Source organism: Hyperolius riggenbachi, chromosome 10 (assembly GCF_040937935.1).
Source record: "Hyperolius riggenbachi isolate aHypRig1 chromosome 10, aHypRig1.pri, whole genome shotgun sequence".
In the NCBI taxonomy this organism is placed as follows: domain Eukaryota; kingdom Metazoa; phylum Chordata; class Amphibia; order Anura; family Hyperoliidae; genus Hyperolius; species Hyperolius riggenbachi.
The window spans coordinates 37,760,052-37,783,889 of NC_090655.1; the positions used below are offsets into that span (position 1 = coordinate 37,760,052).

The following is a 23,838-nucleotide window of genomic DNA, read 5'->3' on the forward strand; positions in this document are numbered from 1 at the left end:
TTTGCCACCGTGCTCATATGTCCCCCCTTTGTCAGTGCGGCCCCCCTCGGAATCGGGGCCGTGTATGCATAGTAGCACAGTGCTGTTTGTACACAAGTGGCTCTAGCTTACTGCGCATGCACGCCCATGCTTCCGTGGCTACTACACGGCCACGCTGATGAAAGAGAAGGTGCCCTGATATGATTGGCAACAGAACCTTGTTGCCAATTTTCCAATGGGAGAACATCATTGCACAGAGGGAAGCCTCAATAGGATACTGAGGCTTTCCTCTCATTAGGTAAATAACATATTTTGTACCCGAGATTCGGCTCAGGTACACTTCAAATAAAATTGCATCAGCACCCGTGGAGGCGCCCAATTTATTTATCCAAAGAAGTGGGCCAACACCTTCCACAGATAAAAATTAAATGACTGTAAAGAGTGTGCATAAAGGATCAAACTATACTGTAGACAAAAAGGGAGGAAAGAGATCCTGTATAAACACCGCACCACTCTGATTCAATAAGTAATGATACAAAGTATTTTATTTATACAAAAAATGTCCATAAAAACACTTAAAATCAAGGTACAATAGGAGTAATCTTAGAATGCATACATATAATAGTAACAGTCATATATCCACCTAATACTTCAAAAAACAATAAACACCAGCTCAAACCTCTTACCTAGGAGCACAACATAAAAAACATAAAGATCATACAGTAATGGTGTAAAGTTTCCCAAAAAAGTACAATGTGCTTCAGCATCATCAATGGATGTGCATAAGATGACTGAGAACCAAACCTCAAACAACAAACAAAGCGATTGGTCGCCTTCATCGAGCCTACTGACCGCGGACTCACCAGGCGGTGACGCGTTGGGGAACCTGTTTCTGCGCGTGGAGCGCGGCGTCCTACCAAACAAGCCGGCTGCCTGAACTGAGACCGGTGAAGGGCGTTTATGCCCGCGGATGGACTGTTAAGGGCGAGCTGGCCGTTCGGAGGTCACCGCTTACCGCGTATTGGACGCGCTCTGCTGACTTTCCAGCTGCTGAAGTGTGAGACCTACCAGCGTTTTTCACACGCCGGACCGGACAGCACCCAGGGGGGCCCCCCTTTGTGGAATACAGTTGGTGCAACCTGCCTGCGCGGCTGATCAAATAGCCCAGTGAAGCATCCTTTTTATTCAACTTGCGACGGACATTTGGAGGTCGTGAGTATGAGTATATACACGCAGTGAATATGTGATTTTTCGTGTGCCAGTCCATTTAAATGAGACATATGCACGTCTATTTGGAGGACATTGGACACTCTGCCACAGGAATCTGTGTGTGCTTATATCTAGGCTGCCTTTTTTCTTTTCTCCCCGTAGGCGGACTTATCCTATTGCCAATCTTATTGCCACTCATGGGGTACCCCGCAAATATCTGGATGCGTATGGTGTGAAGTGTGTCAGTATGGCGTGTATGTTGGCTTGGTTTTAATTGACAACAGCGCTGTTGCTTTTATAGCTCTGTGTGCATTTTCTAGTCAGTCTTGCAATATGTATAATCATTAAGTTAATAAAGTTTTTCTAATTTTGCATACACCGTTGAGTCCTAAGGAGCCCTTTGTTAATTTGATTTGTATCCACAAATAAGGTCCAGGACCGCTGCCCAATCTGGCAAAGGTGATGCTTATTCAATTTACTCATGTCTCCACAACATTCCCTATACCCTATCCCCTGTTAGAATGGTGTAAAGTTCCCCAAAAAAGTACAATGTGCTTTAGCATCATCAATGGATGTGCATAAGATGACTGAGAACCAAACCTCAAACAACAAGCAAAGCATAGGAGACAGGTATAGAAAACCCAAAGGTGGAATAATAAACCAAAAGAAGACCTGTGGCGGCCCAATTTATCTAGCGCCCAAATTACCTGTGCCGTTTACTGGAAATTACCCCGAGCAGCATTGTATGTAAACAGACACATCACTGGGTCACTGGTGGGGCTGGCAGTCCCAGGGATCTAGAGGTTAGGTAGCCACTAACGGTCCAATTTCTAGCGAAAAATCGTTCGAGCGATCAGAAATTCTGATCGGAAGTGAAATATTTTAATAAATCGTTCACTACACCATCAACGAACCAATCTTTACTTTCTATCTATCACAACTAACAAGAAAATCCAAATTTTGGTTCGACGAAAATTAATTTGGGCGACATTTTTTTCACTCACTCTTAATCAATTTTGTCCACCAACTGAGATTATTTACAACCAATCCGATCAAAGTTTCTGATCGCTCGAACGATTTTTTTGCTAGAAATTGGACCGTTAGTGGCCACCTTGAGGGGTAATTTTGGAAAAGTGCACTTTGTAAATACAGATGTGTTAAGGTTACCCTGATTCCTAATGCCTAAACAATTTTCTGGCAGATTTACGTGCCAGATCGATTATTTCCGACATGTCCAACCTGATTTCCGATCGATTTTCCAATCGGTTTTCCGTTCACTTCAATGGAAGATCGATTGGAAATCAGATTGGACATGTTGGAAGGGATCCATCTGGCAGTAAACCTCATCGAGTGTACCATAGCATAGTAATAGGAGTCCTGGTGCCCATAGTGTGAATGGAAAACCAGGAACCAAATGGTGTAGTATCGTTAGGTGTTCGAGGAAGAACAGAAATTTTGGGTAATGATGAATACTCACAAAAATGGGTTGCAAGCTTGCAACCACTGTATGCGCCTAGGGGGAAATAACTGTTCCCGCTCGATATCCCAGATCCTCCGGAACCTGGTCGGTCGCTCTACTCGACTTCTTCCCAGTTTTCAGTAACTACAAATTTGGAGCTAAGTGATTAGTGACTATACACTTGTTTTTAGATTTATTCTGTATTATTGACCTGAGGAAGCGGGAGAAAACCCGTGAAACGCATTGTCTACAGTTTAACCATTATTAACAAAAACTTCTTATCCATTAATTGGTGTGAATCATCTAAAGAGGTAATATAGCTCTATTTATTTATTTGTTTATAGAGACTGAAAAAATACAGAATACACAGGGTGCCTCTTCAGTGGCGGACAAAGCCAACAGAGGGCCCCTGTGCAGAATAAATGAAGGGGCCCTGTAATGATCGGTGTCAGCACGCAGAGAGAATCTGATTATTGATGATCTGCAGAATCACCGATAATACAGATATATTGCTAACCTCTGGACACCTGGATATTGTGAGTGTTTGGTGTAACGGTAGTACTTTGAGTATAGCACAGGAAATTAGAGACAGTATGGGCAATACTGTTCTAAAGATAAGGAAACCTTCCAGTAGCCTGAGACCCCCCAAGGGGCGGAGTCAGGCTGAAAGAAGGAAGGTCCAGAGAGTGAGTGACAATAAAGACAAATGTCACTGAGTGATCTGGAAACTATCTCTTAATAGTAGAGATAGCTCTCGTGGTCGGGCAAGCCAGGTCGGCAACACACGGTCAGATAAGGTACATAGACAGAAGGCTGATTCGGTATCCAAGGCAAGCAGGGTTTGGCAACAGAGTATCAGATGTGCGTGGTACCGAATCAGAGATCAGAGGAGTAGTCAGGAAAGCAATAAGTCATAACAGATATCAAACAATGCCTAGTCTGGGTGTGAGGTCCTTGGTCTCTACACCCTGGAACTAGTGTGATGTATAACAAAATGGTAGCACAAGTTCCCTAGTCTGGGTGTGAGGTCCGTGGTCTCTACACACTGGAACTAGTCTGATGTATAACAGAATAGTAACCCAAGTTCCCTAGTCTGGGTGTGAGGTCCGTGGTCTCTACACCCTGGAACTAGTCTGATGTATAACAGATTGATAACACAAGTTCCCTAGTCTGGGTGTGAGGTCCGTGGTCTCTACACCCTGGAACTAGTCTGATGTATAACAGATTGATAACACAGGTTCCCTAGTCTGGGTGTGAGGTCCGTGGTCTCTACACCCTGGAACTGGTCTAAGTATAAACAGATTGATAACACAAGTAATCTGGCTCAGTGTGAATTCTCAGGTCTACCTGGTTCAAACACACTGCAGGATCTGACTAAGGTCTGAGTGCTTCCACGTAGTGTTTGCAACGGCAGACAACTTGTGACTGGCCAGCAGCAACTATATATAGTGTAGCGCTCTCTGGCACCACCTCTAAGTGATGGACCAATAGAAACTTGCTCTGGCGTCAGCTGACCAGCCTGTTCAGCTGGTCCCCTCTTGGCCGTCATAAAAGTTCTGCCTCTCAGCGCGCACGCGCGTATTCCTAAACCTGTGTGAACTGCACGCTACTGCGTGCAAACCGCTGCGCTGGACGCGGAACCAGCCGCCTCACTGTCAGTACATGCGGCGGCTTTTCCGCATTCTGCCATGTTACCAGATGCACTCCTCCGCGTGCAAACCACCGCGTTGGACGCGGAATCAGCCGCCTTGCTGTCAGAACACGCGGCGGCTTTTCCGCGTTTTCTCACAGTACCCCCCCCCCCCCTGAGAAGTGGACTCCGGACAACTCCTACCCGGCTTTCCAGGATGTAAGTTATGTAACTCCCTTTTCAAGTCCTCTGCGTGCATACGACAGTCTGGCACCCAAGTTCTTTCCTCTATGCCATACATGCCATACCCCTTCCAGTGGACTAAATACTGCACGGAGTTCTGCACAAGCCGTGAGTCTAAGATCTTCTCAACTTCATACTCAGGTTGGTCATCTACCAACACGGGGGGGGGGGGGGGGGGGACAATCCACGTGCACTGCCGGTTTGAGTAAGGACACATGGAATGATCTCACACCTCGCATTCTGGCGGGGATATCAATGGCATAAGTGACATTATTGATTTTCCTGGTCACTGGAAAAGGACCCACAAATCTGGGACCTAACTTGGGCAACAGTTGCTTCAGAGCCAAATGTCGTGTGGACACCCAGACCAAGTCTCCTGGACGGAATTCCCACTCTACGGAACGTCTCTTGTCAGCCTGTTTTTTCTGACTCTGAAAAGCCTTCCCCAGGTTCTTCCTGACTATTCCCCAAATTTGTTTCAATGACTTTTGCCAATCCTCCAGGGCTGGAAACGGAGTAGAAGCCACTGGTAATGGGGTGAACTTAGGTAACCTTCCTGTCACCACCTGAAATGGGGAAAATCCTGAGGAAGAGCTTTTCAGATTGTCTGCAAATGGCAAGAATTTGACCCAGTTGGTTTGCGCTTCCGCAACATAACACCTCAGAAACTGTTCCAGAGACTGATTGGTTCTCTCGGTCTGGCCATTGGTCTGTGGGTGGTAGCCTGATGAAAAAGAAAGCTCCATGTCTAACTGATGGCAGAATGCCCTCCAAAACTTGGAAACAAATTGGACTCCCCGATCTGACACTATATTTTCCGGAATGACATGCAGCTGGAAAATATGCAGGATGAAGAGATCGGCTAATTCCTGGGCCGAGGGGAGTCCTTTCAGGGGGACAAAATGGGCCATCTTACTGAATCAATCGACCAACACCCAAATGACCGTCATGCCCTCAGACCTGGGGAGCTCACCCACAAAATCCATGGACAGATGGGTCCATGGTTCACTCGGGACTGGCAAGGGCTGTAATGTCACCACAGGTGCCTGACGGGAGGGTTTGCTCCTTGCACACACTGCACATTCTCTCACATACTCCTTGCAGTCAGTTGCCAATGATGGCCACCAAGCACACCTAGCAACAAGGTCCTGCGTTCTGGTGGCCCCAGGATGCCCAGCATTCTTGTGAGAATGGAACAGCTGCAATATCTGTAGACGAAAAGGCAGTGGTACAAACATGACCCCTTCAGGTTTCCCCTCTGGTACATCCTGTTGGAATGGACCCAACGTCTCTGCCCAGTCCCTCCAGGTCTCAGTAGCTGCCAGGACCACTTTCTGCGGGAGAATGGTTTCTGGGTCTGAGGGCTGTGCTGTCTCGGGCTCGAAACATCTGGATAAGGCATCTGCCTTGATGTTTTTACTACCAGGGGTATACGTGATTACAAACCTGAATCTCGAGAAAAACAATGACCACCGGGCCTGTCGGGGGCTAAGTCTCTTAGCTCCCTCAATGTATTCCAGATTCTTGTGGTCAGTGTAAACGGTAATAGTATGTTCTGCCCCTTCTAGCCAATGGCGCCATTCCTCAAAGGCCAACTTGATGGCTAGAAGTTCCCTATTGCCTATATCGTAGTTTTTCTCTGCGGGTGAAAATCTACGGGAAAAATAGGTACAAGGGTGCAACTTTCCCTGCAACCCAGAACGCTGAGACAGCACAGCCCCTACCCCTACCTCTGAGGCATCTACCTCCACGATAAAGGGAAAGGTGATGTCAACGTGTCTCAATATGGGTGCAGAACAGAAAAATTTCTTCAGAGTGGAGAAAGCAGCATGGGCCCCAGGGGACCAGTGGTGAGTATCTGCCCCTTTTTTGGTGAGACTGGTGAGAGGTGAGATCACCGTAGAGTACCCCTTTATGAACCTCCTATAGTAGTTGGCAAACCCCAAGAACCTCTGGAGAGCCTTCAGTCCTACAGGTTGGGGCCACTCCAAGACAGCTGAGACTTTAGCAGGGTCCATAGAGAGACCAGAGGTTGAAATTATGTACCCCAGAAAGGCGACGGAGGTCACCTCGAAAATGCACTTCTTCAACTTAGCATACAGCATGTTTTGCCTTAACTTTCGTAATACAAACTTAACATGATCCCTGTGTTCTGAGAGGTTAGACGAGAAAATTAGTATGTCATCTAAATATACCAAGACAAATTTGCCTAAAACCTCTCTGAAAACCTCATTGATCAGCTCCTGAAAGACGGTCGGGGCGTTACACAACCCGAAGGGCATCACCAGATACTCGTAATGCCCGTCGGGCGTGTTAAAGGCCGTCTTCCATTCATCGCCGTCCCTGATCCGCACAAGGTTGTATGCACCCCTTAAATCCAACTTCGAGAAAATGTTAGCATCGGTGACCTGAGTGAATAAATCGTCTATCAAGGGCAAAGGATAACGATTTTTTACTGTAATTTTATTTAAGCCCCGATAATCAATGCATGGACAGAGGCCTCCATCCTTCTTTTTCACAAAAAAGAAACCTGCCCCTGCTGGTGACCGAGAGGGACGAATAAAACCTTTAGCTAAGTTTTCTCGGATGTATTCTTGCATGGCTAATTTCTCTGGCCCAGATAAATTATAAAGATGACCTCTAGGGGGCATACAACCAGACCTGAGATCAATGGGGCAATCGAAAGGACGGTGTGGAGGAAGTTTATCTGCTGACTTGGGACAAAACACGTCCGCAAATTCTGAATACTGATCTGGCAAACCCTCCATGTGAATCTTGGTTTTACCTAAGGTTACCTTTGCTAGACAATGATGATAACAATGGGTAGACCAGCTCGTTAGCTGACCTGTAACCCAATTGATCTGGGGCGAGTGAAGTTGTAACCATGGCATGCCAAGAATGATCGTGGAGGTTGTCATTAGTAACACCAGGAATTGTAAACTCTCTTTATGTAACACCCCTATGGTGACCCTTAACTCTGGGGTCTGAAACAGAGGGTGGTTACTCTGCAGAGGGGAATCATCCACTGCAGTGACCCGAATCCGTTGCTTCAACGGGGTGATCGGAATCCCCAATTTCTTAGCAAATTCAAAATCCATAAAATTGGCTGCTGAGCCAGAGTCAATGAAGGCTTCAGTAATCTCTGTCTGTCAGTAATCTCTGGGAAGGAGCAAACATTTATCATCTGGAGGTAACGACTGTGCGCCTAGGGTATTACCTCCGACTACGCCTAGGCGGCAGCGTTTCCCAACTTCTTAGGGCAATTTTGCCTTTTATGACCCCCCTCTGCACAGTATAGACAGAGCTGCTCTGTTACTCGGCGCCTCCACTCCACCTGGAGTAATCTCGAGCGACCAATCTACATTGGTTCTGGTGCAGGTGAAACGGGTGGAGATGGAACAGATGGAGGCGCAGTGTATGACACATCTCTTATGTTGTTCCTACCCTGGGTCTGTCTTTGGTAACGTAGATAACGATCAACTCTGATTGCTAATGAAATGGCCTCATTGAGGGACTTTGGTTCAGGCTGACCCAACATAAGCTCTGAGACTGCGTCTGACAGCCCTGACAAAAATCGGTCTAGTAGTGCAAATGACCCCCATCTGGCTGAAACTGCCCATTTTCGGAACTCAGCAGCATAAATTTCAACCCGATCCCTGCCCTGCCGCAAAATCTTGAGCTTCCGCTCAGCGGTAGAGGCAATGTCCGGATCATCATAAATTATAGCCATGGCTTTGAAAAATGCCTCTACCGAGGCTAAAGCCCCATCCCCAGGTTGGAGATTATATGCCCAGGTCTGGGAATCCCCTGACAATAACGTCTTAATAAACGTGATTCTTTGTGCTACAGTCCCTGAAGAATTAGGCCTCAACTCAAAGTACGATAACACTCGATTTCTAAAGTTCTGAAAGTCAGATCTGTGGCCAGAAAATCTTTCAGGTACAGACATACGTATGTCTGTGCTATGAGGAGATCGCACTGAATCCACAGCCGTCTGTAGGGTTTGTGCAGACCCAGACAAGGCATTGATCTGGATCTGATGGTTTTCCAGCACTTGGATGAAATGCATCCAGACGGCTGTTGAGTGCATCCATTTGGGTTTGGTCTGCCATTCTGTAACGATCGGTGTCAGCACGCAGAGAGAATCTGATTATTGGTGATCTGCAGTATCACCAAGAATACAGATATATACCTGATTATTGATGATCTGCAGAATCACCGATAATACAGATATATTGCTAACCTCTGGACACCTGGATAATGTGAGTGTTTGGTGTAACGGTAGTACTTTGAATATAGCACAGGAAATTAGAGACAGTATGGGCAATACTGTTCTAAAGATAAGGAAACCTTCCAGTAGCCTGAGACTCCCCAAGGGGCGGAGTCAGGCTGGAAGAAGGAAGGTCCAGAGAGTGAGTGACAATAAAGACAAATGTCACTGAGTGATCTGGAGACTCTCTCTTAATAGTAGAGATAGCTCTCGAGGTCGGGCAAGCCAGGTCGGCAACACACGGTCAGATAAGGTACATAGACAGAAGGCTGATTCGGTATCCAAGGCAAGCAGGGTTTGGCAACAGAGTATCAGATGTGCGAGGTACCGAATCAGAGATCAGAGGAGTGGTCAGGAAAGCAATAAGTCATAACAGATATCAAACAATGCCAGGTCTGGGTGTGAGGTCCTTGGTCTCTACACCCTGGAACTAGTCTGATGTATAACAAAATGATAGCACAAGTTCCCTAGTCTGGGTGTGAGGTCCGTGGTCTCTACACCCTGGAACTAGTCTGATGTATAACAGATTGATAACACAGGTTCGCTAGTCTGGGTGTGAGGTCCGTGGTCTCTACACCCTGGAACTAGTCTGATGTATAACAGATTGATAACACAGGTTCCCTAGTCTGGGTGTGAGGTCCATGGTCTCTACACCCTGGAACTGGTCTAAGCATAAACAGATTGATAACACAGGTTCCCTAGTCTGGGTGTGAGGTCCGTGGTCTCTACACCCTGGAACTGGTCTAAGCATAAACAGATTGATAACACAAGTAATCTGGCTCAGTGTGAATTCCCAGGTCCACAGTTCAAACACACTGCAGGATCTGACTAAGGTCTGAGTGCTTCCACGTAGTGTTCGCAACGGCAGACAACTTGTGACTGGCCAGCAGCAACTATATATAGTGTAGCGCTCTCTGGCGCCACCTCTAAGTGATGGACCAATAGAACCTTGCTCTGGCGTCAGCTGACCAGCCTGTTCAGCTGGTCCCCTCTTGACCGTCATAAAAGTTCTGCCTCTCAGCGCGCACGCGCGAGTATTCCTAAACCTTTGTGAACTAACAGACTCAGCCACACCAGAGGCACGCTGCTGCGTGCAAACCGCCGCGCTGGACGCGGAACCAGCTGCCTCGCTGTCAGTACATGCGGCGGCTTTTCCGTGTTCTGCCATGTTACCAGACGCACGCCTCCGCATGCAAACCACTGCGTTGGACGCGGAATCAGCCGCCTTGCTGTCAGAACACGCGGCGGCTTTTCCGTGTTTTCTCACAAAGTGGCTTTGCACGTGCTAATATGATAATAAGTTTGCGCGCACAAAGTTTAGACATCACACCGGTGCACACGAAACGTTGCACTGTCCGCATGCAAAATAGCCTGATAAGCGTACTTTGCACGCACCAAATAGCGCACGATCAGTAACAGCTTTGTCCGTGCAAACTACTTAGCACCCTAGTTTGCTCGTGCAAAGCTCGTGCAAAGCTTTTAGTATAGTGAATCAAGGCCTTACTGTCTAGCACTGACACTTTTTTTAAATACATTTATCCTTAGACCTTAAACTTGTGGCCTCATCTAAACAGTTTAGTAAAAAAATAAATAAAAAAAAGCTTTTAAACGGAAGCACGGCTCCCAGTTTAATCCCATGACCTCATCTGCATGTGATGTGAAAATGACGGGGCAGAGTAATTGGTTTAAATTACAGCTTGCTGGGGAAATCGTCTTATGTTTAATTTCGTAAATGCGTTTCTGCCCTTTCCTCAGCTTTCATGAGCAAAAGCTGTTTGATAGCAGAATGACAACATAATTGTTGGCAAATAAATAAAATGAATGTGAAATGAGAGCACAGGCGCATAGCAAACAGGGCTCTGCAATTGGCCTGGTGTCTATTAACCTGCCTGTAATCGGGTTAATGCATCACCCAGGTAGGTTGGATTTGAAGCAGAGCAGCCACTGCTAAGTGGATATCAAACAGCGCTAACAAATAGATAGGACAAAGGAGTTTCACATTGAGCAAAAAAAAAAACTGTTTTGGGTTTTAAAATATTCATTTTACGCACTTTCTGCGAAGGCCACAGAGGCGATGGCCTAAGAGAATGCTAAAGATGGGGAGAAGCTGGACAGGGAAGGGTGATGGAGGTGGTCACTGCGAAGGCTTTTGCAAATGAATTAAGAAATCTATATGTTTTTGTTTGTACACATTTTTGATGTACCGTATTTTTCGGATTATTAAGTCGCTCCTGACCATAAGACATACCTCAGTTTAGAGGACAAAAAACGGGAAAAAATAATATATACTAAACCTGGTGCATCTTGTAGATAATGTCCCCTTTGTACCCCATGCCCCCTTGTACCTCTTGTGTCTCCCTGTGTCCTCCTCTGTCCCCCTTGTGTCTTCCTGTGTCCGTCATGTGTCTGCCTCTGTCCTTCTTGTGTCCTCCTCTATGCCTCCTTTGTATGCCTGTATTCTCAGTTTGTGCCCCTGTGACCTCCTCTGCATTGGCACAGTACAGGGAGTCCCAGACATTGCGGCAGGTTGGAGGTTCGTATTAGCAACCTCCAACAAGTCAGGAACTCCCTGCATTTGGACTAGAAGACGCAGTGACTTTTTCCCCAAACTTTTGGGTTAGAAAAAGTGAGTCTTATAGTCCAAAAGATATAGTACCTGTTTGGACATCTAGATATTATTTTTATTTAATTTGCTTGCTCGCAATTGCTGCTTTGTCTGAGCAATCACTTTTAAAAACTTTTGAACACTAAAATGCATAGGAAATAAAATAGTTGTTAGGTGGTGAAAACACCCTTATTAAGTACAGTTGTCCCACATAAAATATGTATATATTGCTAAGGTGTCATAAGTAGTGATTATGTTATTGTGATTAAATTGAAAATCTGGTCTAGGTGCAAACTGCTTAATTTAGCGTCAAATGATACAACCAAACTTAAATTTGTAGGTTTCTTAAATAAAATGATCAGTTTTTATAGAAGAAAAGAAAGAAAGATAAGAAATCTATACAGGATCTTCTCAAAAAATTAGCATATTGTGATAAAGTTCATTATTTTCTGTAATGTACTGATAAACATTAGACTTTCATATATTTTAGATTCATAACACACAAGTGAAGTAGGTCAAAGCCTTTTATTGTTTTAATATTGATGATTTTGGCATACAGCTCATGAAAACGTAAAATTCCTATCTCAAAAAATTAGCATATCACGAAAAGGTTCTCTAAACGAGCTATTAACCTAATCATCTGAATCAACGAAATAACTCTAAACACCTGCAAAAGATTCCTGAGGCTTTTAAAACTCCCAGCCTGGTTCATTACTCAAAACCGCAATCATGGGTAAGACTGCCGACCTGACTGCTGTCCAGAAGGCCATCATTGACACTCTCAAGCAAGAGGGTAAGACACAGAAAGAAATTTCTGAACGAATAGGCTGTTCCCAGAGTGCTGTATCAAGGCACCTCAGTGGGAAGTCTGTGGGAAGGAAAAAGTGTGGCAGAAAATGCTGCACAACGAGAAGAGGGGACCGGATCCTGAGGAAGATTGTGGAGAAGGACCGATTCCAGACCTTGGGGGACCTGCGGAAGCAGTGGATTGAGTCTGGAGTAGAAACATCCAGAGCCACCGTATACAGGTGTGTGCAGGAAATGGGCTACAGTTGCCACATTCCCCAGGTCAAGCCATTTTTGAACCAGAAACAGCGGCAGAAGCGCCTGACCTGGGCTACAGAGAAGCAGCACTGGACTGTTGCTCAGTGGTCCAAAGTACTTTTTTCAGATGAAAGCAACATTTGCACGTCATTCGGAAATCAAGGTGCCAGAGTCTGGAGAAAGACTGGGGAGAGGGAAATGCCAAAATGCCTGAAGTCCAGTGTCAAGTACAGGTCAGGCATTTCTGCCGCTGTTTCTGGTTCAAAAGTGGCTTTATTTGGGGAATGAGGCACCTGTAGCCTATTTCCTGTACATGCCTGTATACGGTGGCTCTGGATGTTTCTACTCCAGACTCAGTCCACTGCTTCCACAGGTCCCCAAGGTCTGGAATCGGTCCATCTCTACAATCTTCCTTAGAGTCCGGTCACCTCTTCTCGTTGTGCAGCGTTTTGTGCCACACTTTTTCCTTCCCACAGACTTCCCACTGAGGTGCCTTGATACAGCACTCTGGGAACAGCCTATTCGTTCAGAAATTTCTTTCTGTGTCTTACCCTCTTGCTTGAGAGTGTCAATGATGGCCTTCTGGACAGCAGTCAGGTCGGCAGTCTTACCCATGATTGCGGTTTTGAGTAATGAAACAGGCTGGGAGTTTTTAAAAGCCTCAGGAATCTTTTGCAGGTGTTTAGAGTTAATTAGTTGATTCAGATGATTAGGTTAATAGCTCGTTTAGAGAACCTTTTCATGATATGCTAATTTTTTGAGATAGGAATTTTGGGTTTTCATGAGCTGTATGCCAAAATCATCAATATTAAAACAATAAAAGGCTTTGAACTACTTCAGTTGTGTGTAATGAATCTAAAATATATGAAAGTCTAAAGTTCATTGCATATCTGAACACTGCTGTATGTGGAGGAAAGGCAGCTGCACAAGGGGGGCTGTGTAATGAATAGGGCTGTACTGTATATCTGAAGGCTGCTATGCGTGGAGGAAGGGGTGGCTGCACATGAGGGGGCTGTTCATGAAATCAGACTGTGCTTCACATCTGAAGGCTGCTGTACGTGGAGAAGGGGCGGCTGCACAAGGGGGCTGTGCCGGGAATAGGGCTGCACTGCATGTCTGGAGGCTGCTGACTGTATGTGTATGTGTGGCGACTGCACATGGGGGCTGTTCAGGGAATAGGACTGTACTGCTTATCTTGAAGCTCCCCCAATGTTAAATGCCCTTTCCTTCTACCCCTTGGGTGATCCCCCACAGCCTGGGGAACCCATCTGCCAGGGGTCACAGAACAAGCGTGGCCATCAAAGTCCCCCCACCTAGAACAAGAGTGACCACAACATTTGATCTGAAGGATGGACCCCTGTATTGGCGAGTGGGAGAGCAATGCTCATAATACTGTATACTACAGTCACCCAGAGCCAGCTGTTCCTCAGCAACGGCAAGTCCTGGGATGCCGTGTGCAAGCAGAGCATTCTGGGAAATGTAGTGCCTCAGTATCAGCCACTGCTTAGAAAGCAATACGTTCCAATGTCATCTATGGAATGGAATACAGATAATGACATACCGTTGAGTGGTCATTATCTTCCCTTCCGAATGTCCAAACCCAGCCAAGAAAATTCAGTGTAGCGTCCCCCGTTCTGTAGATTCTCTATGCTCCTCTTCCTCATTAACAACAAGTGACAGCCTGTTCGTCTCCGATTTATTTGCTAACTACCAAGTAACAGGCTTGACCAGGAACTTCCTCATTTCTTTGTTAATCATTAATTGGCTGATGTTAATAGTTATCATAGTTAGTCACGACCCAAGTATCGTCATCTGATATACACTGCTCAAAAAAATAAAGGGAACACTTAAACAACTTAACTCCAAGTCAAACACACTTCTGTGAAATCAAACCATTGACTTAAAGGGATATTGTAGGGGGGTCGGGGGAAAATGAGTTGAACTCACCCGGGGCTTCTAATGGTCCCACGCAGAAGTCCTGTGCCCACGCAGCCAGTCACCGATGCTCCGGCCCCGCCTCCAGGTTAATTCTGGAATTTCAGACTTTAAAGTCTGCGCCTGCGTTGCCGTGTCCTCGCTCCCGCTGATGTCACCAGGAGCGCACGGCGCAGGCACAGACTATACTGGGTCTGCACACACTTTAAAGTCTGAAATTCCAGAAGTGAACCGGAGGAGGGGCCGGAGCATCGGGGAGTGGCTGCGCGGGCACAGGATGTCTGCCGGGGACCATTAGAAGCCCCGGGTAAGTTCAACTCATTTTCCCCCGACCCCCCTACAGTATCCCTTTAAGTAGCAACACTAATTTACAATCAATTCCACATGCTGTTGTGCAAATGGAATAGACAACAGGTGGAAAGTATATGCAATTAGAAAGACTTTTCCAATAAAGCAGTGGTTCTGGCAGATGTTTTGGTCACTTTTGAATGCTGTCGGTGCTTTTATTCAAGGCAGAAATGAGAAGACTATGGAGGCTTCCATTTTTATTTCATTTTAAGCAATACCAGTTGCCTGGCAGCCCTGCTGATCTATTTGGCTGCAGTTGTGCCTAAATAACTTCAGAAACAAGCATGCAGCTAATCTTGTCAGAAATGACAATAATGTCAGAAACACCTGATCTGCTGCATGCTTGTTCAGGGTCTATGGCTACAAGTATTAGAGGCAGAGGATCAGCAGGACAGCCAGGCAATGGCTCAGAGCAGCCAGCAACAGCCCTTGCTTCATTCTGAAACTTGCTTTGGGGGAATGCTTTCTCTTTCATCTATAGGTAGCCCAAGGTGTTCCCTACTGGTATGGGGCATTGGTGTCAGTGGAGGTATATAGTTTCCTGATAACCCCCACCCCCCATCCCCAACAGTCACAGACCTGCAGATCAGTGGTGACCTGAAGAAAGAACAGCGCACAGTAACCATGTGGCACACTTCAAATGCAGGAAGTGAGCAACGACCTCACTTCCTTCCATGGTCACTGCACAGCTCTCTCCTCTATTCACATCAATACTGATCTGAGGTCTGTGTGTGTGATGGGGATGCAGCAGTGGCCATACAAGGCACAGACAGGGTGGCCCAGGAAGTATGGGAGGCCCCTGCAGTGGGTGAGGCCCCAAGTGGCCGATTGGTTTGCCTGGGCAAAGCAGCACCCCGGCACATGATCCTCACTGATGATCCACAATAGCTAAAGCAAATAATGTTCTGGGATGCATAAAACTGGAAACCAAATCATGAGATGCTAGTATACTATTCTCTCTGTATAAATCACTTGTGAGGCCACATCTGGAGTATGGGATAATGCAGGGGGCGGGGACATGATGCAGTGGGAGGGGCACACACTACTCCCTCTGTATAAATCACTTGTGAGGCCACATCTGGAGTATGGGATAATGCGGGGGGGCGGGGACATGATGCAGGGGGAGGGTCACACACTACTCCCTCTGTATAAATCACTTGTGAGGCCACATCTGGAGTATGGGATAATGCAGGGGGCGGGGACATGATGCAGGGGGAGGGGCACACACTACTCCCTCTGTATAAATCACTTGTGAGGCCACATCTGGAGTATGGGATAATGTGGGGGGCGGGGACATGATGCAGGGGGAGGGGCACACACTACTCCCTCTGTATAAATCACTTGTGAGGCCACATCTGGAGTATGGGATAATGCGGGGGGCATGATGCAGGGGGAGGGGCACACACTACTCCCTCTGTATAAATCACTTGTGAGGCCACATCTGGAGTATGGGATACAGGTTTGGGCAACACACTATAGAAAGGACATTGACCTTCTAGAATGGGTATAAAGACAAGCATGCAGCATGGTGGCGTAGTGGTTAGCGCTCTCGCCTTGCTGGGTCCCCAGTTTGAATCCCAGCTGCATGGAGTTTGTATGTTTTCCCTGTGTCTGGGTTTCCTCCCACATCCCCCCAAAAAACATACAGATAAGTTAATTGGCTTCCCACTAAATTGGCCCTAGTCCACGATACATACACTACATGATACATACATACACATACTGACTATGGAAAGAATTCGATTGTGAGCTCCTGTGAGGGACAGTTGAAGAGAACCTGAACTGAAAATTAAAAGTCAAAATAACCATACACAGGTCATACGTACTTCCTGTGTAGTCTACTCCCCAATCTCTGTCTTCTCTCCTGCGTCCCATTTGTCCACTGTGATCAATGGAATTCTCCATCCTCCATTTTAAAAATGGCCATTACCCCCTAACAGCTTCCAGGTCAGCACTGTAATATCGTCCATGTGAGCCATAGGGAAACATGGACATTACCTTGCACATTCAGTTGTAACTGACAGCTGCTGATATATAACTGACAGCAACTGGTATGTTTCAGTGCTGACAAAATATTGTGAGAACGGGAAGGGATCACTGTAAGAAGAAAATGGTGAGCTTCTAAGAGCAACTGAAGGTAAGGTTGGTATGTAATATTTATTTACAACGACGTCATGTGTGTATTTTAAATAATTTTACTCGCTTCAGGTTCCCTTTAAGTTACACTATAGTCTCTATACAGCGATGCGGAAAATGACAGCGCAATATAAATACTAAATAATAATTACTAAATGAATCAGAGAGATGGAAGATCTCACTTACCAAGAAAGGTTGGACAAACTGGGCTTATTGAGCTTGTAAAAAAGGCAACTGAGAGGTGACCTGATTAACATGTATAAATACATCAGAGGACAATACAAAAGCTCTGCAAATGAGCTTTTTGCAGGGGTGCAGCTAAGGTTTTTGTTGCCACAAGCGGACTGCAGGAAGTGGCCCTATCCTGCGCCGCAGCAAAAATGGGCATGGCTATTCCACAGAAAATGGGTGTGGTCATGACATGTGCGTGGATCGGGAGTGGGGGCTGGGGGGGGGGGGGGAGGGGTACGCGCGCCGTGCTGAAAAATGGGCGTGACCATGACATTGTATGGGCGGAGTGTAACCGTAACTCCAAAGCAGCAAAAATAGCCAACTATGACCATTAAATAATAAATGCAGCAACAATTACCTCAGACACCACAAAATAAACTCAATGTGGGCAACATTTCACCAGAAAAAGGCAATGTGGGCAACATTTCAGCAGAAAATTCATGCAATTTGGGCAACATTTCAGCAGAAAATACATGCAATTTGGGCAACATTTCAGCAGAAAATACACGCAATTTGGGCAACATTTCAGCAGAAAACAAACGCAATTTGGGCAACATTTCAGCAGAAAACAAACACAATTTGGGCAACATTTCAGCAGTAAGGAAACACAATTTGGGCAACATTTCAGCAGTAAGGAAACACAATTTGGGCAACATTTCACCTGCAAAAAAAATAATTAACTCACCTGATAGAAGTCTACTCTCCCGGCTGGTTGGAGCACCGGCCTCTAGCGCGCAGCTTACCTGAAGTTATTGCTCCTGCAATCTCCCGCACTGAATGGAATAGCAGGGCTATGGGAAGATGGCGCCCGAAGCCCTGTACTGGAGACACAAATAGTCTCCAGTACAGGGCTTCAGACGCCATCTTCCCGTAGCCCTGCTCTGCCTTCCCGGAAGACTATGCAGGCTGGAGCAGGGCTGCGGGCTATGAACTGGTGCAGCGTCTACTAGACGCCGTGGCCAGCCCAGTGCGGACAACAGTGTGACGTCACGATGACATCACGGTGCCTCCGAGGCCCCTAAAAACATGAGGCCCCCTTGGCCTGCTTGGTGCCTGGCGGCGCCCCTGGCTTTTTGTCTCTCGGGTTGGACAACAGACAAGGAGACATGATCTGCCTGTGAAAGAAAAAGGTTTTTGCCATCTATTTAGAAAGGGGTTCTTCACAGTAAGGCCCAGTGCACACCGAGCGGTTTTTGGAGCGATCCGCCGGCCGCACCCGCCTCTAAAAACACTTGTCTAATGTATTGCAATAGGATGGTGCACACCGGCGGTTTGCGTTTTTTGCCAAGCCGCAAACGCGCCTCCTGCTGCGCATTTGCGGTTTTCGGAAGCGTTTCGTCCTCAATGTAAAGTATAGGAAAACCGCAAACCGCTCTGAAAAACGCTAGTTCAGAGCGGTTTGCCAGGCATTTTTGTTACAGTAGCTGTTCTGTAACAGCTTTTACTGTAACAATATGTGTAATCTGCTACACAAAAACGCACGCAAAACCGCTAGGTATGTTTAGAAAACCTCTCTAAACATACCTAGAATCGCTCTGAAATCAGCTCCCAAAACCGCTAGCGTATTGCGGATCTGCTAGCGGTTTTGGTGTGCACTGGGCCTTAGGCCTGGGGCACACCAGAGGAGTTTTTCTGAGCGTTTTGAGTTTTTAAATCTGCTGCTAATGTTATCCTATGTGTCTGTGCACACTGGAGCAATGAGGTTTTGTAAAAAAACCCATAGCATTACATTGGGAAGAGCTTTTAGAGGTTTCAAAAGCTCTTCCCAATGTAATGCTATGGGTTTTTTTTACAAAACCTCATTGCTCCAGTGTGCACAGACACATAGGATAACATTAGCAGCAGATTTAAAAACTCAAAACGCTCAGAAAAACTCCTCTGGTGTGCACCAGGCCTAAAACTGAATTTAAAGAGGGCTTGGATGATTGCCTTGCATTGAAGGACATCTATGGCTATATTAACTAGGTAATTCCCGGGATAGATGATCCAGGGATTTATCTGACCTCCATCTGAAGTCAGGAAGGAATTTTTCCCTTTTAGGCCCAGTGCACACCAAAACCGCTAGCAGAACCGCAATACGCTAGCGGTTTTGGGAGCTGATTTCAGAGCGATTCTAGGTATGTTTAGAGAGGTTTTCTAAACATACCTAGCGGTTTTGCGTGCGTTTTTGTGTAGCAGATTACACATATTGTTACAGTAAAAGCTGTTACTGAACAGCTACTGTAACAAAAATGCCTGGCAAACCGCTCTGAACTAGCGTTTTTCAGAGCGGTTTGCGTTTTTCCTATACTTTACATTGAGGACGAAACGCTTCCTGAAAACCGCAAACGCGCAGCAGGAGGCGCGTTTGCGGCTTGGCAAAAACCGCAAACCGCCGGTGTGCACCATCCCATTGCAATACATTAGACAAGCGTTTTTGGAGGCGGATGCGGCCGGCGGATCGCTCCAAAAACCGCTCGGTGTGCACTGGGCCTTAAGGCTAATTGGCCCAGGCCTTGTAAGGTTTTAAAAGTCAAAACAAAAAAGGGGTAAACTAGCGCTGCATACAGTCCATACACAGCTAATATGGCTGAAAGTTCACAATAAATAGAGATCAGTTATGCTGAGACTTCTTTATCGTAGCAATCAATGGCAGGTACAGTTAGGGACCAGTTCCCCCCTTCTTATCCCCACTCACCAGATGTTGCAGCAGAATTGGGCCCCAATTCAGCCTCTCAAGCCAATCAGGTCAATCCTTGGTATCCTTCATCCGATTACCTGCGGTCATCAGCAGACTCCATTCGTTGTATATAAAAAAGTAGAAAACTCTAACATCGCGTAAAAATATCTACTTTTATTATCTAAAAATACACATCTGCCAGTTGCATAAAAACGCAAAACCATACATACAGCGGTTTGCCCATAAAGGCTGGTGCCTGGCTAAAGCAGTTAATAAACACCTTAAGTGCGCCACAAGAATTGTATAGCAGCGTTACCGCTAGCCGCTCTGCTGATAGACTTGCTACAGTTCAAATCTCCTGGCTTTAGCCAGGCACCAGCCTTTATGGGCAAACCGCTGTATGTATGATTTTGCGTTTTTATGCAACTGGCAGATGTGTATTTTTAGATAATAAAAGTAGATATTTTTACGCGATGTTAGCGTTTTCTCTTTTTTTATATATGTTACGGCCAGAACCCGAAGTGTGGCCACTTCGGGTTCTAGCCGGCCAATGTGCGAACTGGCCGCTGCGCTGCGGCCAATGTTACAAATGGAATGTTTCCCTTGGAAGATCAATGTGTTTTCTGGCCGTCTCTGGCCAAATGTAGCAAAAGTTAGTTTAGTTAATGAAATTAAGCCGGCGGCTTCCGTTCGCTCTCCTCCCCCCGCCTCCTCTCCTCCCCAATACTAGCAGCCGGATGGGGGAGACATGTGTCCCCTCCAGAGTCGTTCGTTGCGACAGGCAATCCTGCCGTTCCTGCAGAGCGGGTGCTGGCAGAAGCGGTCTGCAGCCTCCCCGCTCTGCTTCCCTGCAGCCACGAACGACTCTGGGGGGACTCGCATGTCGTCCCCCCCCGCAGCGCTCACAGGAGAAAGAGAGAGAGAGAGGCAGGGGGAGGAGAGATAGCTGAAACTGGCGGCTTCAGCCGCTAATTCGCTAATTGCCGCCCGCTTCATTTCATTAATCCCCCTGGCAGTATAATTCCCGCGGCTGCGCAGCCGCGGGAGGGTTTTTTTCACCTTTTTTTTTTTTAGCATGTAGCTAGCCTAGCGCTAGCTACATGCTTCCCCCCTCCCGGCGGCGTCCGCCCGTCCCCTCCGATCGCCGCCGGCGCCGCTTGCCCATAAGGAAATCCCGTTCTGAACGGGATTTCCTTAAGGGCTTCCCCCGTCGCCATGGCGATGAACGTAGGGACATCATCGGCGTCATGGACGTCATGACGTCACAGGGAGTCCCGATCCACCCCATAGCGTAGCCTGGCGGCGATTGGCCAGGCTGCGCAAGGGGTATGCGAGGGGGAGCCTGTATCCGCGGCGGGTAGCGGCGCATTGGCGGCGGGCGGCGGCAATCAGACCAAACACGCAGCTAGCAAAGTGCTAGCTGCAAAAAAAAATTATGTAAATCGGCCCAGCAGGGCCTGAGCGGCACCCTCCGGCGGCTTACCCCGTGTCACACACGGGGTTACCGCCAAGGAGGTTAACTAAACTAACTTTTGCTACATTTGGCCAGAGACAGCCAGAAAACACATTGATCTTCCGAGGGAAACATTCCATTTCTAACATTGGCCGCAGCGCAGCGGCCAGTTCGCACATTGGCCGGCCAGAACCCGAAGTGGCCACACTTCGGGTTCTGGCCGTAACATATACAACGAATGGAGTCTGCTGATGACCGCAGGTAATCGGATAAAGGATACCAAGGAGTGACCTGATTGGCTCGAGAGGCTGTGAAGTGGCCAATACCTCAGTGGCGAATTCAGGCCCAATTCTTGCTGTGCATGCAGCAGGGGAGCGCTCTACAATTTATTACTGAACTTTTACTGTACAATCTGGACTGAGTAAGGCTGCAACGCTGGTCTAATGCTGGGTACACACGTTGAGATTTCCCGCTCGATTCGCGGGATCGAACGGTTCAATTCGATTATTTCAAACATGCTCGATTGGATTTCGATTGTTTTTTCCATGTTAAGTATGTAAAATCGATCGAAATCCGATCGAGCATTTTTGAAATAATCGAATCGAACCGCGAATCGAGCGGGAAATCTCAACGTGTGTACCCAGCATTAGTGTGTATAATCTTGTAAGGTTTTAGTCGCCTTCCCCTGGATCAACTGGGATATGTCCGGTCCAGGATGGTGTTTTTTTTTCTGGCTGAACTTGATAGTCGGGTGTCTTTTTTTAACCAAACTAACTATGTAACTAGCTGGCCGCCAGCAAAGTCAGGACGCCTCATCTGGAGATTAATCATACAGAAAGTATTTAATGGATAACTCTTTTTTTCCCTTGACAGAAAGATGTAAATGTTTATCTCTGTCTTTCTTGAATTTGTACTTTGTATTTATTACTTGGCATGTATGTTGTCAGCACAATCCGGAATTTCCCTGGCAATATCCCAGCCCAGGTGATTGCTGCTGAAAGGGGTGGGGCTTCAGGTGGAGTGGACTCAAGATCCAATAGAAAGAGAAAAACAGCAGGAATGTGGTCTGTGCAGCCGTATTCAAATTATGCCTATTTCTGGTGCCCCAGGGAAGGTGATTGCCTCCCCTAATCTTGTGAATAAGGAGATCAGACTACAATAATTAGCATTCCATTAGATAGATTATATACAGAAATGACAGCTTGCTGTTTCTCAGAATCAGTCTATAAAGGATACACAGACTTTTAGACTCACTGAACTCACATAACAAGCCCTTCCTATAACTGTTATAATTGATTTGTATCCACTAGGGTAAGCTGGTTTAAGGCAAACCAGGTGGGTATTTTGTGGGGGGTTAGGGATCAGTTAGGTAGTTGGGGGGGGCGTCAGGTAGGTAGTTTGTGCAGGGTGGGGGATTAGGGTTAGGCGTCAGGTAGGTAGTTTGTGCAGGGGTTGGGATTAGGGTTAGGCGTCAAGTAGGTAGTTTGTGCAGGGGTTGGGATTAGGGTTAAGTGTCAGGTAGGTAGTTGGTGCAGGGTGGGGGATTAGGATTAGGTGTTAGTTAGGTAGTTTGTGCAGGGGTTGGGATTAGGGTTAGGCGTCAGGTAGGTAGTTTGTGCAGGGGTTGGGATTAGGGTTAGGCGTCAGGTAGGTCGTTTGTGCAGGGTGGGGGATTAGGGTTAGGTGTTAGGTAGGTAGTTTGTGCAGGGGTTGGGATTAGGGTCAGGTGTCGGTAGGTAGTTTGTGTGTGTGTGTGTGTGGGGGGATTAGGGTTTGTTGTCAGGTAGGTAGTTTGTGTGTGTGTGTGTGGGGGGGGGGGAATTAGGGTTAGGTGTCAGTTAGGTAGTTTGTGTGTGTGTGTGTGTGGGGGGGGGGATTAGGGTTAGGTGTTAGGTAGGTAGTTTGTGTGGGGGGGTGTAATGAATAGCGGAGATGCGGCCGCGTGGACAAGCGGCATGGCGGCTATCTCCGCGTCCAAGCCGGCGGCTTCTGCCACGCAGCAACATGCTGCTAGTTCGCCTGGTCCTTCTAGTGCACACAGATTGAGAGCTACGCGCGCGTGCGCCAGGCGACAGGACCTTTATGCTAGCAGAAGGGGAGTCAGCTGATCATGCCGATCAGCTGACTCCAGCTAGGGTCCGGATTGGCTGAGGGACGGGGGCGGCGCTGCGGAGCGCTCTAGGTATATATAGGACTTGCCTGTCAGTTGCAAGTTGTCTGCTGTTGCGAAAACTTACGTGTGAGCACTCAGACCCCAGTCAGATCTTACAGTGTGTTAGAACCAGCCAGAGCTGGGAATTCACACTTCCGGTGTTACCTTTAAAACATTGCTACTGTTTATCTGTTAAGACTAGTTCCCATGTGTTGAGACCAAGGACCTCACACCTAAAACTAGGAGATTGCTACATTGCTACTGTTTATCTGTTAAGACTAGTTCCCAGGTGTTGAGACCAAGGACCTCACACCTAAGACTAGGAGATGGCTACATCGCTACTCTTTATCTGTTAAGACTAGTTCCCAGGTGTTGAGACCAAGGACCTCACACCTAAGACCAGAAGATTGCTACATTGCTACTGTTTATCTGTTAAGACTAGTTCCCAGGTGTTGAGACCAAGGACCTCACACCTAAGACTAGGA

The 23,838-nt window shown here is 46.9% G+C and overlaps 1 protein-coding gene across 5 annotated transcripts in view; it reads right to left on the reverse strand.

The window, feature by feature from the left end:
• The window catches only part of BLNK (B cell linker), a 319,789-nt gene that overhangs the window by 219,097 nt on the left and 76,854 nt on the right, over positions 1-23,838 (reverse strand). For 2 of the 5 annotated variants that reach the window (XM_068258685.1, XM_068258683.1), the window contains exon 1: positions 14,001-14,134. The exons of the other annotated variants lie outside the window; for them this stretch is intronic. In XM_068258685.1, coding sequence (XP_068114786.1) covers positions 14,001-14,014 — 14 coding nt within the window. In that variant the 5' untranslated portion in view covers positions 14,015-14,134. Of the gene's footprint in view, positions 1-14,000; positions 14,135-23,838 lie in introns of those variants that run through there. 5 annotated transcript variants of the gene reach the window in all.